The sequence below is a fragment of the Narcine bancroftii genome, chromosome 2 (assembly GCF_036971445.1).
Source record: "Narcine bancroftii isolate sNarBan1 chromosome 2, sNarBan1.hap1, whole genome shotgun sequence".
NCBI lineage: Eukaryota > Metazoa > Chordata > Chondrichthyes > Torpediniformes > Narcinidae > Narcine > Narcine bancroftii.
This window is the reverse complement of record NC_091470.1, coordinates 283,046,765-283,062,580: the sequence shown is the minus strand read 5'-3', so window position 1 is coordinate 283,062,580 and position 15,816 is coordinate 283,046,765. Positions and strand designations below refer to the sequence as shown.

At 38.3% G+C, this 15,816-nt stretch overlaps 1 protein-coding gene across 4 annotated transcripts in view; it reads left to right on the top strand.

The window, feature by feature from the left end:
- Positions 1–15,816, top strand: part of LOC138752701 (putative leucine-rich repeat-containing protein DDB_G0290503) — a 287,373-nt gene that overhangs the window by 222,678 nt on the left and 48,879 nt on the right. For all 4 annotated transcript variants that reach the window (XM_069915411.1, XM_069915412.1, XM_069915413.1 and 1 more), the window contains exon 13: positions 8,211–8,352. In XM_069915411.1, the coding sequence (XP_069771512.1) occupies positions 8,211–8,352 (142 nt within the window). The remainder of the gene's footprint in view (positions 1–8,210; positions 8,353–15,816) is intronic.

Sequence of the window (15,816 nt, the reverse complement as noted above, 5' to 3'; positions counted from 1 at the left end):
CACTTCTCCAAGTTCACTGGTATAAGGCAATTTTCATACTGTGCACAGAATTTAATATTTATGATCTGCAACAGGCTCTGGTGCTTTATCTTAAATTGTTACTGCAAAGGAAGGTCTTTGTTGGTTTCAGAGAGATATATTCATTGTTGGTTAGATGCACACACACACAAAGTCATTTCCTTCATTCAGCCACTTCAGTGACTTGCCGAAGAAACTTGGCCACTTTTGAGTTTTCCAAAAGATAATCTCTTCTTCCAGGTTGCCACAGAGTTATTCTTTTTCCCCTATTCCAGGAGAAACCCATTAACCAGCCACATCCTCTTGTAATTGACTACAAGGATTGAGAATAGGCTGAGCTCAGAACTCAAAACCCATCTTCAAATCAGGTCTTATACTCAAAACGTATCTTCAAATGGGGTCTTATAGCAGGAGTGCAAAGTTTGCAGCCTCCAAAACCAACTCCTGTTGTAAACTTGACTCTCTCTCTTTCTCTCTCTCCATCTATCTCCCCCCACCAAAAATAATCACATGTTTTTTTTCCTTCTCTCTGTTTGAAAAACCACATGGACCCTCTTAGAATAGCAGCAATTTAAACTTCTGGCACCAATCTTAACAGTGCAAGATTTTCAATTGTAAACATGGTGATCTATTAACACCTACTTGTAAAACTGTCACATATGCTCTTCCATTGTCTCTGCAAAGTCACTGTAGACTTGTAGGGTCCACCTTAGGCATAGCCCTTGCATTTTAAATGAGATGTCTTTTGTGAAATGTTAATGTCTCTTTATGTAGTGTTCCTAAACGAAACTCACACAATCTATATCTTTTTAAGATTTTTTATCATAATTTTATTATCACAATCTGTAACTCAACACACAACCCATTAGTGAAGATGGGAACAGACACTCAACCAGTGGAGCACCCTACTTGTGCCCCGCCTATAGCAGCTGTTGAATAAAGTTGTTTTTGAATAAAATGGTGATGCCCAGGATGAAGAGCTGGCTAATTCTGCTCACCACTTGGGTGACTCTGCTAAAGTGTCTCCTTATGCCTGCCTAGTGTGACAGATTATGTTATATTTTATATTGTATATAGATATGTTTTAAAGGAGATAAATTATGGCAGGTTTTTTTAGTGTAAGTCACAAACAAATACAAACACTACAAAATAGATTTCATTTAAAATGCAAGGGTTTGGCTCAAGCCAGACAGTCCAGTCTCCAGGTGCCTTTGCAAAAACTTTAAAGAATGCCTATAAGGACTTCACAAGTAGATGTTAATTGGACATGCTGTGGAGATATGAGTTATTGTTTTGGGTCTGATTCTGCAGTCTGAGTGCAGTTTGCTGTTCTAAAAGTGTCATGTGGTTTTCTCTGAGAGAGAGAGAGAAAGAAAATTCAGTTCTACAGTTCAGCAGAAGCAGCTGGGACTGGAACATGACAAGCTGACGTGCTTGTGGAAACCCCCATTTTGAAGTTGGGTTTAGAGTTCTTAGCTCAGCCTGTTCAAAGCCCTTGTGGTCCATACAAGAGGAGATGTCTGGCTGTATAATGTTTCACTTGAATTAAGGGAAACAAAAAAGAACTCTGTGATGATCTAAAAGAAAGAGGTTATCTGGAAAACCTTGATGGGGCAAGTTTCTTCGGCAAGACACTGAGGTGGCTGATCAGAAGGAATCCGTTTGTGTCCAGTGAGCAACAAATCTCTCTCTGAAAACTGATAAGAACCTTTACCTTTACCTTTCAAGCACCAAAGCCTGGTGAAATTCATAAGTGTTAAATTCTGCACACAGTATAAGAATTGCCTGCAACCAGTGAACTTGGAGGAGTGAGAAGTGAGATTGGACTGTGAAGCAAAGAACTTTTCTGAACATACACACACATTAAATACATGTACGCTTAGAATTAGAAGGGGTTAAGTTAATTGTAATAAGTTCAAAGTTTGATCCTGTTTTCATGTTTAAAGATAATTAAAAGTAACTTTAAGGTAAGCATTTGTCTTTGTTCATTTCTATTGTTGCTGGGTTTTGGGGTCCTCTGGGCCCATAACACTTGTAAGAATCTTTATCTTCATATTAGGTTTATTAGTAAGACTTTATCTATAAACTTGGGGGAGGGCAGGATAATTATGATGGTGACACAGTTAGTGTAGCAGCTAGTGCAAAGCAGTTACAGCGCCAGCCACCAGTGTTCACATTCAAATTTTGTAAGTAACAGAAATTACATGATTAAAGTGAACTTCACAAAATTAAATACTGCAATACTTTACAAATTATATTTAGCACTGCCTCCTGTCTTTTAAACTGTATTCTTAATGCAGGTGTATTAATTAGACATTGTAACAGTGTGTCTCAGTCAACCATAAAATTAACATATGCAGCATCCGTGATCCCCATAGGTTCCATATAATGGGAATTCTGCAGTATAAAAATGAAGAAGACAATTAAAACAAAATTCAAAAGTGGACCAACAAAAATAACCCAGAAGGTGTTTTCAGCAAACATATGTAATTAAAAGGCCAATGTTCTCGAGCAAATTGCAAATAATTAGCCAAGACAAATAGAATATTGGCCTTCGTTATAAAAAAATTTGAATACATAAGTAAAAACATCTTGTTTTAATTGTACAAAGTAATGTGACATGCAGCTGGGATACTGAATGCAAGTGTGGTCTCCTCATTAGTAAAGAAGTGTTATAGAGGAAACATGGCAAAAATTTATCAGCTTGATTCCTGGAATTGCTGTATGAGGAGACATTGAACAGGCTGAGTTGATATTTGAAAAATGTGAGAGGTGATGTCACTGAAGTATACATCCTAGAGGCACTAGTCAAGCTGGATATAAGAAGTTTGGATGACCAGCACAAAAGGCCATTCTTAATATATGGGATTACCATTGTGCATTCTTGGAGTTCTGTACCCCAACGGGTTTGGGAGGCTCACTCATCAAGTATATTCAAGACAGGTTTTAATGATTTTGAAATATGAATGGAATTAAGAGATTATATTGTTATTGGAAGAAAGTGATGGTGAAATTAAAAATCAACTATGAATTTAATGTAGCCTGTTGCTGCTACCAAAGGAGAAGATGTATGTTTTTCAACATAGCATTGGTGTTTTAATTGAGTAGACCCAGAGGATCAAATATGTCATTCATAGGGAGAGGAATCTGACTTTTCCTCTGTCTTTCCCTCCAGTAGCAGCTTTGGTTGATTTTTACATCCATCTCTTATACTCTCTCCAACAACAAGGCCATGAGGACCAAGCATTACTTTTCTCTTGGTGACAGGTAAATGACATACAAATGAAAAATGGCAAAGCACTCATTTTTTGCATATTAGGTTCTTGGAATGTCCAGCATGATCAATAATAACCTTGATGAAGTTTGACAAGAAGATTTCAAGTTCCTTCACCGTACATGTGATGTGCCATACTGCTCAAATCCTTTGTTTTCCTCTGTACAGTGTTACAGAGTATATAGATATGTTTTTGGGAGATAAATTGGGAAAAGTTTGTTAGGGTAGAGTAGGTCACATATAAACACTTTAAAACAGATCTTATTTAAAATACTGGACCTCTGCCCCATGCTAGACATGACGGGGTCAACGGTCTTGACAAGAGATTTGGAGAGTGCTCAAGAGACTTCACTAATGGATTGTTGTTTACAAAAAGAAAACAGATGAAAGAGCTTGTCAGAGCTGCCTTCTGTCTGGAAGAGAGTGATCTGTTCTGGAGGGTCATGTGGTTTTGCAAGCAGAGAGAGTCAAACAGGCTTTCTCTCAGTGAGAGAGAGAGGGAGACAGATACAGAGATCACTTCTACAGTGTTACAGCCAGTAATAGCAGCTGGGACTGGAACAGGACAAGCTGGCAAGCTTGTTGAAAGCCCCATTTGGAAGACGGGTTTGTAAGTGCTTTGTTCAGCCTGGTCAAAGCCCTTGTGGTTCATGCAAGAGGAGAGGACTGGCTGTTTAATGTTTCACTTGAAATAAGAGAAACAAAAAGGCACTCCTTGGTGACCTGAAAGAAAGAGGTTATCATCTGGAGAACCCTGAGAGGGAAAAGTTTGTCAGCAAGACACTGGAGTGGCTGATTAAAAAGGAATCAGTTGTGGATGTCCTGGAATAACAAATCTCTCTCTGAAAACTGACAAGAACCTTCCTGAATGGTTACCATTTACCTTTCAAGCACCAAAGCCTGGCGAATTTTACAAATGTTAAATTCTGTGCACAGTATAAGGATTGCTTGCAACCAGTGAACTTGGACGGATGAGGTGTGATTGGACTATGAATCAAATATCTTTTCTGAAGTTATACACACATTACATACATATGCACTTAGAATTAGAAGGGGGTTAAGTTAGCTTAAGTAAGTTAGTAATAAGTTAAAGTTTGATTCTATTTTCATGTTTAAAGATAATTAAAAGCAACTTTTGTTTAAGTAACCATTTGTCCTGGTGAATATCTATTGCTACTGGGTTTTGGGGTCCTCTGGGTTCATAACAAAGGCTGCTAATTGTTCAGTTCCTTATATATATTCAGTTAGTAATTCCCAGAATTTGTTTCTTTATGAAGATGACATGATCCACTTCATGTCAGTATTAGAGTCAGAAACTTGCAGTTTACTGTTCCAGAGACTTGAGTACAAAAATCTAAGCTGATGCTCCAATATTGAGGAAGTATGTTGGAAATATCATCTTTCAAAGGAGACCTTGAACTTAAAATAACATAAAATTATTTGTCACAAACTCAAAATATCCTGCATCCTTTCCATAATTTATCATAAATTGATTAGCTGGCTGCTATAAGATTGCTATATTTGTTCCACACAGAATAGCTTGTGTAATTCTAACATTACAACTATCACAACCTTTCTGACTGCAAAGCACTTTACATTAAAAGGATTTTATGAAAGGCACTGTATTAATTTTTTTATTTGTTTAAAATATAGATATACAGCACGGTAACAGGCCTTTTCAGCCCACGAGCCTCAAGCCCACAGAATAACAGTTTAAGACCTCTAATCATGCCCAATTAACCTACACCCCCGGTACGTTTTCAATGGTGGGGATGAAACTGGAGCCCCCTGGGAAAACCTGCACAGATATGGGGAGAATGTATCTGCACCTTACAGATTTGAATCCTGGTGCCAATCATTGGCACTGTAAAGGTGTTGTACTAACCGCTATGCCAACTGTGCCTCCCATTTCTTTCTTTAAACAGAGTGACAGTTTAAGACCTCCAATCCTACTTTGATATTCTTTGGTACCCAAACTATATTGAATGAATCCCCTATTCCCACTTCCTCCACACCTCACCTTTTATTTTATCTTTATACCCTGAGGAAAGGAAGAAAATGCAAATTATAGAATCATTAACAGAAAATTTGGAAGGGAAATTATTTCACTACTACCACCTATGCAGCTGTTAAACTTAGTTGGAATATCTAGCTGGGGAACATGAAATTGTAATAATATGTAAAATAATTGTTTGAGGCAATGCATTAATGACCCTGTGGAAAGAGAGAAATAGACATATTATTGATTACATTTTACAGCCATACTTTTGGGACATAATTTTTACCTCTCATCTATGTGCTGATGTTTGTGACATAAGTTTTATTCATCTGAAGTCACTCACTACTTGTCTACCTAACAGAGTAAATTCAGTTCATTCACAATTCATTTAAATAATTGTTTCTGTAAAAAAAATGCCACAGCTTTTCTAAAAAAATTCAAGGTTTTGAAAGTTTGTTCCAGTTAATATTATTATTGCAAGCAATTAAGTTCTAATGTAAAATTGATTGCAACCCTGATCAAATATTCTTGACTCAATTCAATAATGAATGATTTCATTATTCACTGAAACATACTTTAGAGGAATAAGCCTAATAATTTTATAAACATTTACAGCTGGATATTCTGACATGCCATAATGCTACCATAGGCTTATTGCTAATTGCTATATATTACCACTACAAATAATTCCTCAATAATGGCAGTAACTATTGTTTAGTAGTTTAATATAATATTAAATCAATTTTACAATAATAATGTTATGTTGAGAAAATCAGCAATTGTAACAATTATTGGTAATTGATCTGATAAGTCAAATTGTAAAATTTTACAGCTTAGAATGAAACTAATTGTATTACTCATGTGTCATTACTCTGAGAAGCTAATGTCTTAAGTCTAATCAACCTGTACCTTCTATACTCCTCTTTTGACTTCATTTGCAAATGTCAATACAATTCCTTTTTGACAGTTGTAACAAAATCTGTTTCAATCAAGGTTGAACAGTAAAATGCCTGTGTAAATTAAACTTCTCATAATCCCTTTCCTTGTTTACTGATAGTTATTTATTTTACTGACAGGCATTATTCTGGAAATGTAATTATGTCAGGTTGTTGCTTTATTGTTAAGCAACTCTTTCAATTCCAGTACTGATCTCCATATGTTAATGAAGTGAACTGTCAGGCGTGCTTTTGTTCGAACTGTCGCCAATTTAATACCAGGTGATCAACTTTTAAAAAAATGATTTCTTCTTTAATTAGAAGTTCACTGCATTGCTAGGGAGTAAAATTATATGCAGAGCAGATCAGTTAAGTTCACTCCTTTAAGGTCTTTGGTTTTTATGAGATTTTGAATTTTGGTATTGTTAAATATTCATGATAGGAGAAAGAGTAGGCTATCTGGCCCATCGAGCCTGCTCCGCCATTCAGTGTGATCTGATGATAGGCTCATCTCCACCTACCTGCTTTTCCCCCATCTTCCTTAATTCTCTTACTATGTAGAAATCTATCCAACCTTGTCTTAAATATATTTACTGGTGTCGCCTCCACTGCTTCAGTGGGCAGTGAATTCCATAGATTCATCACCTTCTGGGAAAAGCAGTTCCTCCTCATCTCTGTCCTAAATTTACTACCCTGAACCTTGAGACCAAGTTCTGGTCTCCCCTACCAATGGAAACAACTTACCTATCTTAATCTTATCTATAACTTTCATAATTTTACATGTTTCTATAAGATCTCCTCTCATTATTCTAAATTTCAGTGAGTACAGCTCAGATGACTCAATCCCTCCTCATGGGCCAACCCCTTCATCCCTGGAATCAACCCAGTGAACTTCATCTTATCTGTCCAATTTTCATGTTTAAGTATCTTCAATTGGAACAAGTTCTGTATCATTGGAATAGATGGTGAGATGATCAAGGAAATACACGGATAAATGGGCATCACTTGAATTGATATTGTATTGCTTTGTCAGTGGATGTGTAGGTGAATAGGATGTTGATAGTTCAGATCTGATAGATCTGAACAATGTAATAAAAAAAGGATAAGGAGGTCAAGTTTAGAATAATATGGGATCGAGACCCAGATAACTGGCAGAAGATTTAGCAAATCATCAAATAAGCGTTGGATAGATCTGTTCATGTTTTATTAGATATTTACTTGAAAATATGATTTGCTCAATGTACCAATGTATAAAATCCAAAAACATTATCAGAGCAAGGAGTTGAAAACTATAACTATGATTTCAAATCCAATTGGATTATTTTCAATAGAACAGAGAATGCCATGTGGAATTTTTAAATGTTGGGCATTGATAGAGTGGAGACCACTTTCTCTGATTCCTCTGGTTCTGGAGTTAGTACAAATGAATCTGCAATTGAGACTGTTAGTAAAAATAATTGAAGAGTTCTTTTGCAGCAGATTGTTGAAGCATAGAACTTGTAAAAACATTGCATAAAGATGATTAGTTCATCTTTTTAAGCCAAAACTTGATACAAGGCTGTTTAAAATGAGTAGGGAAGTAGAATTCAATATAAATTTCTTTAGCAAAAGGTGTGCTTAGACATGATGGCATAAATAGTCTGAATTAGAGTTATAATTATGTAACATGGAATAGATCATTCACCCCAACTTGTCCATGCTGACCAAACTGGCATTCTAGACTTGTCTCATTTGCCTGCATTTGGTCCACATCTTTCTAACCCCTTCCTATCTACATATCTGTCCCATAACCTTTTGAACATTGAAATTGTACTTGCTTCTATAGATTTCTCTGCCAACTCATACCAGATATGGGCTGTTCTCTGAGTGAAATGCCACAAATTTCCTAAGCCTATAAGCAGTATTCCTTTCATTGCTTCCATCCAACCTTAAAGAGGCTAAACACCAAGAAAAAATAGTAATTTTGTTCCTGTTGTTTACCCAGACAACTACAAGAGGAGCTGAGAAATGAACTAAATGTGATAAAACAACAGCAGCAGGGTATTTTGAACCACCATCAAGTCAACCAAGATATAAAAAATGAACTAGAAAATGCCAAAGACCAGATCCAAACTCTGCAACAACAGGTAATGTGATTATGAAGAGCTTGCACTTCGCATAAAATATATCTATTTTTAGTACTAAGCTTTTTTAATGTAATCTAGTGTTGGTGATTTTGACATTTTTATCAGTTTTCTTCTTTGAAGGAGAAACATTTAAAGCAGTATATCAATGAACTTGTTCATTAGTGGGGATCTTAATTTTTAAAAAATCCCAATCAGAATGATAAATTATGACTTGAACGAGCTAGATTTGGCTATGATAAAATTATAATTGGGGTTGAAATGAATAATGCCCTAGAAAGATACAGATGAAGCTGAGACAAGTCAACATGGCACCGAAGGAAGGCCGGTTATGCTCGATTAAGACACAGGATCTTGATAGAAAGTAAAAACACAGAAATGCTGGATTAACTCAGTAGGTCTCATGGAGTCCAAAGGAGGATTTGGTCCTCCTATGGACGCTGCAGGACATGCTGAGTTCCTTCAGCATTTCTGTGTTTTTTCTATAATCACAGTGTCCATAGACTACTGTTTCACAGGATCTTGATGGATGTACTTGGAAACACATATCCTAGTTCACAGAAATTTACTGTGCTCACTTGGACTTCATCTAGAGCTTATCACAAGAAACAAGATTCTGCACCTAACATTTCCAAGGATTCTCAACTTTTATCACGATTAATTTTAGAAAAATACCAAAGCCTAGGTAAGCAAAAGTCCTGATTTGGTACCCGCCTCTGCACCTCTTTTATGAGACACATTAAGAATGCAAACATTGTGGTTGACAGAATCACTTGGGTGCAGAAAGACCCGTACAGGTACACGATCCTTTGTCCGGACACCTAAAATCCAGAAAGCTCCAAAAACCAGACTTTTTTGTGGAGTGCTTGTTTGGTGACCCGATTCATGCAGGTATGACGTGGCAACGCTTGACAGGCAAACTACCACTTACCGTCAAGCATCAATTGTGCCTCAGCAGTCATAGAGAGAAGACGTCCATTTGCTGTTTGCTGACTTTGTGTTGTTTCTTGTGAACTACTCTTTGCAGACGATGCCGCTTTAGTTACCGATTCAGAGCCAGCTCTTCAGCGCTTGACGTCCTGCTTTGCGGAAACTGCCAAAATGTTTGGCCTGGAAGTCAGCCTGAAGAAAACTGAGGTCCTCCATCAGCCAGCTCCCCACCATGACTACCAGCCCCCCCACATCTCCATCGGGCACACAAAACTCAAAACGGTCAACCAGTTTACCTATCTCGGCTGCACCATTTCATCAGATGCAAGGATCGACAATGAGATAGACAACAGACTCGCCAAGGCAAATAGCGCCTTTGGAAGACTACACAAAAGAGTCTGGAAAAACAACCAACTGAAAAACCTCACAAAGATAAGCGTATACAGAGCCGTTGTTATACCCACACTCCTGTTCGGCTCCGAATCATGGGTCCTCTACCGGCACCACCTACGGCTCCTAGAACGCTTCCACCAGCGTTGTCTCCGCTCCATCCTCAACATCCATTGGAGCGCTTTCATCCCTAACGTCGAAGTACTCGAGATGGCAGAGGTCGACAGCATCGAGTCCACGCTGCTGAAGATCCAGCTGCGCTGGATGGGTCACGTCTCCAGAATGGAGGACCATCGCCTTCCCAAGATCGTGTTATATGGCGAGCTCTCCACTGGCCACCGTAACAGAGGTGAACCAAAGAAAAGGTACAAGGACTGCCTAAAGAAATCTCTTGGTGCCTGCCACATTGACCACCGCCAGTGGGCTGATAACGCCTCAAACCGTGCATCTTGGCGCCTCACAGTTTGGCGGGCAGCAACCTCCTTTGAAGAAGACCGCAGAGCCCACCTCACTGACAAAAGGCAAAGGAGGAAAAACCCAACACCCAACCCCAACCAACCAATTTTCCCCTGCAACCGCTGCAAACGTGTCTGCCTGTCCCGCATCGGACTTGTCTGCCACAAACGAGCCTGCAGCTGACGTGGACTTTTTACCCCCTCCATAAATCTTCGTCCGCGAAGCCAAGCCAAAGAAAAGATATATAATCTACCTTGAAAAATGTCAAAAAGAACTGCTGAAACCCCAATGGATAACTGCGAGAAAAAGATAAGGAAACATTTAACATTATCATTAATGCAGAAAGTGGAGTTACTACAGAAACTTGATCATGGTGTGTCTATGAGGCGACTCACTGAAGAATATGGTGTTTGAGCTAGCACTGTGTATGACTTGAGGAAACAGAAAGACAAATTACTGAAGTTTTACAATAACCGCGAGATCACAAACTTATGAAAAATAGGAAAACACTAGATAGGGCGAAAAATGAAGATATTGACCGTGTGATGATAGAATGGATTCGACAACGAAGAAGGGAATATATGCCACTGAATGGCTTGTTGGTCATGAAACAAGCGAGAATGTATCATAAAGAATTGAACATTGAAGGAGAGTGTCAATATTCAGAAGGTTGGCTGCAGAAATTTAAGAAGCGTCATGGTGTAAAATATCTGAAAATCTGTGGTGAAAAAGCTTCTGTTGATTATGAAGCTGCAGAAAATTACATCAACGAATTTGCCAAGATCGTATCCGATGGAAAACCTTTCTCCTGAACAAATTTACAATACTGATGAAACAGCTTTGTACTGGCGCTACGTTCCAAGAAAAACCTTAACAACGACAGATGACACAGCACCAACAGGTTTTAAGGATGTTAAGGAAAGGTTAACTATTCTTGGATGTGTTAATGCAGCAGGCACACACAAGATGAAGTTAGCAGTCATTGGAAAAAGCCAATGTCCGAGATATCTGAAAGATGTACTTAATTTACCTGTGCATTATTACACAAACAGGAAAGCTTGGGTAACCCGAGAAATATTTTCTGATTAGTTCAATAACCATTTCATACCAGCGGCATGAGGTCATGGTAGACAAGCTGGACTAGAAGCTGGACTATTGTTCCTTGACAACTGCTCTGCACATCACACTACCGAACTTCTTGTGAAAATTAATGTTTTCGGCATTTACTTGCCTCCTAATGTGACATCTATTTTACAGCATTGTGACCAAGGAATTTTACACTTCCTGAAGAGCAAGTATAAAAATCATTTTATGAACTATGTGCTTGAAGCAGTCAACAAAGGAGTAAGAATACAAGACTACTTGAAAGCGTTCACTCTCAAGGATGCCATTTATGCAGTTGCTACTGCTTGGAATTATGTTGATAAATCAACACTAACAAATAGTTGGCACAGAATTTGGCCAATAACCATGTTTGATGAAAGTGATCCTATCGATGATGAGTTTGAAGGATTTTGTGTCACTAATGAGAAGAAGATGATATCAGACCTCCTAACTTATGCTAAAAGTCTATCAGATGGAAGTCTAAGTAAGCTAGAACAAGCGGAGATTGAACAAATGCTAAACATTGACAATGATGTACCTGTTGTGCATTCCTTGAGTGATGGGGAAATTGCTGAAATGGTGTTAAATACGGATAAGAATGAAGATGGTAGTAGTGATGACGTAGTGAACACAGGTGAAAACATTCCTATAGAAGATATGATGAAAATTTGTGATCAATTCATAACTGGCCTTGAACAACGTGCATTTATCAGTGAGCAACAGATTATGGGAGTTTACTCAATTAAAGAGACAAAAACCTATGCTGATGAGATAGATGACCCTTGAAGAAGTCTGTAAAAATGCCCTCTCTCATAGTGCTACTTCATCACTTAAGAATCCCATTCCTGACGCATCATTGGAAGTTTACCTGCAATTTGATGACAACATTGGTGACGCTGATGGACCCTCTTCCACAGCTTAACTGCAGCTACGTAATTAGCCTAGTTTGAACAAATTTATAAATAAACTGTAATACTATTTGTAGTCTTTCTTTATTCAAATTAGAGTGAATGCTCATGTGTCTCTACATAAATATTACGGTAATGTGTATACTTATGGATCATGTATTTTCATTTTAAATTATCCCACTACAGGTATTTCATTATTCATTACCAGTATATTGCTCTATAAATAAATTGTAATAATATTTTCCCACTGATTGTGAGTATTCATATGTTCTTGCTGCCGTAATAGGATGCCTGTTTTTGATGTCTAGTTTACAATTGAGCTTTTGTTCCGAAATTTGGAAAAGTCCAAAATTCGGAACACGCTGTCCCCCAAGGGTTCCAGATAAAGGATCGTGTACCTGTACAGAGAAATCTCCACCAGCATTTTAAAGATGACCAAATTTGGCAAATACAAAAGTTTAGAGGGTAAAATTGGTCTTGGACAGAAACATAAAATGAAAGATAATCAGGTAATCATATTACTTGGCCACTTTAATGGAAAATAAATTCGGTGTAATATAACAATAGATTCAGATTCACTTTTGATCCATTTGTACCACCACCAAGAGTTGTGTCCATGCAATAAAATGTTTTGATGAAAGACCATTGACTTGATATTCTAAATCTTGATTTATTTTTCAAAATGGCTGTCAAACCTGAACTTTGTTTTCAGCATTTTATTATTTTATTTACTTCCATGTTCTTGTAATGGATGAGAAAATTGCAACTCTGAGTTAAGCGCTATCTGCGTGTTTGTATTTCTCAGAATGCATATGACGGTGTACCATAAGATCAGTGTGGTGAGTTTTTTGATTCAGAATGAGTTTAGAAATAAGGATATTATATCAAAACTTGTTCATGATATCAAGTTTGAACAGTGACAAACTGAGGAAGAATACAAGAGATTTCAAGTAATTGGAGAAAATTTAGGAAAGTGATGATTTGTGGTAAATGAATAAAGAGTTGTATTTTGGGAAATCAGTAAAGGAAAGGCATATTTATTAAATGTAGAGCTCTTAATTCTGTACAAGAGAATTGCATGGCTCTAGATAACACAACCAAAATGCATATTGAATTGGTTATAAAGTGGCAAGTAGAATTATGTGTTTTCTAAAGGGAGGTTGAGAATATCAAGGCCAGGAATAGTTTTGTATTTGTGTTTACTTGTGGGTTTTGTTTTGTTTATAAAAAAATTGTCAGTTTATTCTCTAAATTATATTTAATGCCATTCTGAATTTTGTTAATACAAAATATGTTTGCAAATAGCTGAACCTTTCATGGTGTTTTTCCTTTTGTTTTGAAAGAAATACGTTTTCGGTACTCCCTGATTCCATCTATAATGGGCCTATAGTCTAAGGTTGCATTTCTCAAAAATTCTCTCAGATCCTGTGTTTATATTACCTAAAACTTCTCTTTCCCCAATCTTTTTTGAATATTATGTTTTAAGAAAGTAGAGAATATTGGACTCAATTAATATAATAATATATATATTTATGAAATAATAGAAATACATTCATAAGGTCCGAAAAAGTAAAAAGGAAAAAGAGTCCCTCTTTTCCAAGTGCCCCCTCCCCAGATTTCAAAGAAAAGGGGATAGACAACAGGGAATAGAGAGAGATAAAAAGAAAGAAAATAGAAAAGAAAAAGCCACAAGAGCATGGTTCGACATCTCAGTCACATCATTTTAAAAGTATTAAATTTATAATAAGGAGTACACTAATTGACAAATATCAAAATAAATTATACAATCTGGGCATTTAAGTAATCTAAATAGGGTTGCCAAATTTTGACAAACTTACTATATCTATTCCTAAGACTATAAGTAATCTTCTCAAGGGGAATACAACTTTGTACTTCCCTGTTCCAACGATTAATGTGAAGTAGGGAATTGGATTTCCATGTTACTGTTATACATTTCCAGTCTACTGACAATGCAATTTTAATAAATTTAGATTTACTTCTGGAGAGGTTAACTTTTCTTGAAACCCTGAAATCGTTCCCATATTTTAAAACTGAGATATTACAAGGTTTGAGACTCTTGTTAGAATTATTAGACGACAAAAACGGGCCCTTTGATGTTCCTAGCCTGTGCTGAACTATTTACACCACCTAGTCCCATCAACCTGTACCCATGCCATAGCTATGTACCTATCTCTTCTTCTTTTCTTTGGCTTGGTTTCGCGGACGAAGATTTATGGAGGGGTAAAGTCCACGTCAGCTGCAGACTCATTGGTGGCTGACAAGTCCGATGCGGGACAGGCAGACACGGTTGCAATGGAAAATTGGTTGGTTGGGGTTGGGTGTTGGGTTTTTCCTCCTTTGTCTTTTGACAGTGAGGTGGGCTCTGCGGTCTTCTTCAAAGGAGGTTGCTGCCTGCCGAACTGTGAGGCGCCAAGATGCACGGTTTGAGGCGATATCAGTCCACTGGCGGTGGTCAATGTGGCAGGCACCAAAAGCTTTCTTTAGGCAGTCCTTGTACCTCTTCTTTGGTGCACCTCTGTCTCGGTGGCCAGTGGAGAGCTCGCCATATAACACGATCTTGGGAAGGCGATGGTCCTCTATTCTGGAGACATGATCTACCCAGCACAGTTTGATCTTCAGCAGCGTAGATTCGATGCTGTCAGCCTCCTTCCATCTCGAGTACATCGATGTTGGAGATGAAGTCGCTCCAATGAATGTTGAGGATGGAGTGGAGACAACGCTGGTGGAAGCGTTCTAGGAGCCGTAGGTGATGCCGGTAAAAGACCCATGATTCGGAGCCGAACAGGAGTGTGGGTATGACAACGGCTCTGTATACGCTAATCTTTGTGAGGTTTTTCAGTTGGTCGTTTTTCCAGACTCTTTTCTGTAGTCTTCCAAAGGCGCTATTTGCCTTGGCGAGTCTGTTGTCTATCTCGTTGTCGATCCTTGCGAAATGGTGCAGCCAAGATAGGTAAACTGGTTGACCGTTTTGAGTTTTATGTGCCCGAGGGAGATGTGGGGGGGCTGGTAGTCATGGTGGGGAGCTGGCTGATGGAGGACCTCAATTTTCTTCAGGCTGACTTCCAGGCCAAACATTTTGGCAGTTTCCGCAAAACAAGACGTCAAGCGCTGAAGAGCTGGCTCTGAATGGGTAACTAAAGCGGCATCGTCTGCAAAGAATAGTTCACGGACAAGTTTCTCTTGTGTCTTGGTGTGAGCTTGCAGGCACCTCAGATTGAAGAGACTGCCATCCGTGCGGTACCGGATGTAAACAGTGTCTTCATTGTTGAGGACTTTCATGGCTTGTTTCAGCATCATGCTGAAGAAGATTGAAAAGAGGGTTGGTGCGAGAACTCAGCCTCGCTTCACGCCATTGTTAATGGAGAAGGGTTCAGAGAGCTCAATGCTGTAATAATTTTCCCTTCTCAGACAGCCTCTTGTACTGCCCGGAGCCTGTCTAGAGGGCCTCCAGTTACTATGTTCATGTGCGACTCCTTGTGCAGGTGCAGGTGCAGTCGAGTCGCTCCCCTCTCCGACTTGTCCGGGCGTCCCTGTTGTCGGAAGTCCCGTTTTTCTTCTGTCTTCTGTCTTCTCTATACTTTTTTTTTGCTTCTTTGTCTTTCTTTGGTGGAATTGTGTTGTTTTTTTTTCCTTTGGTTGTTTATAACTAATTCAGATG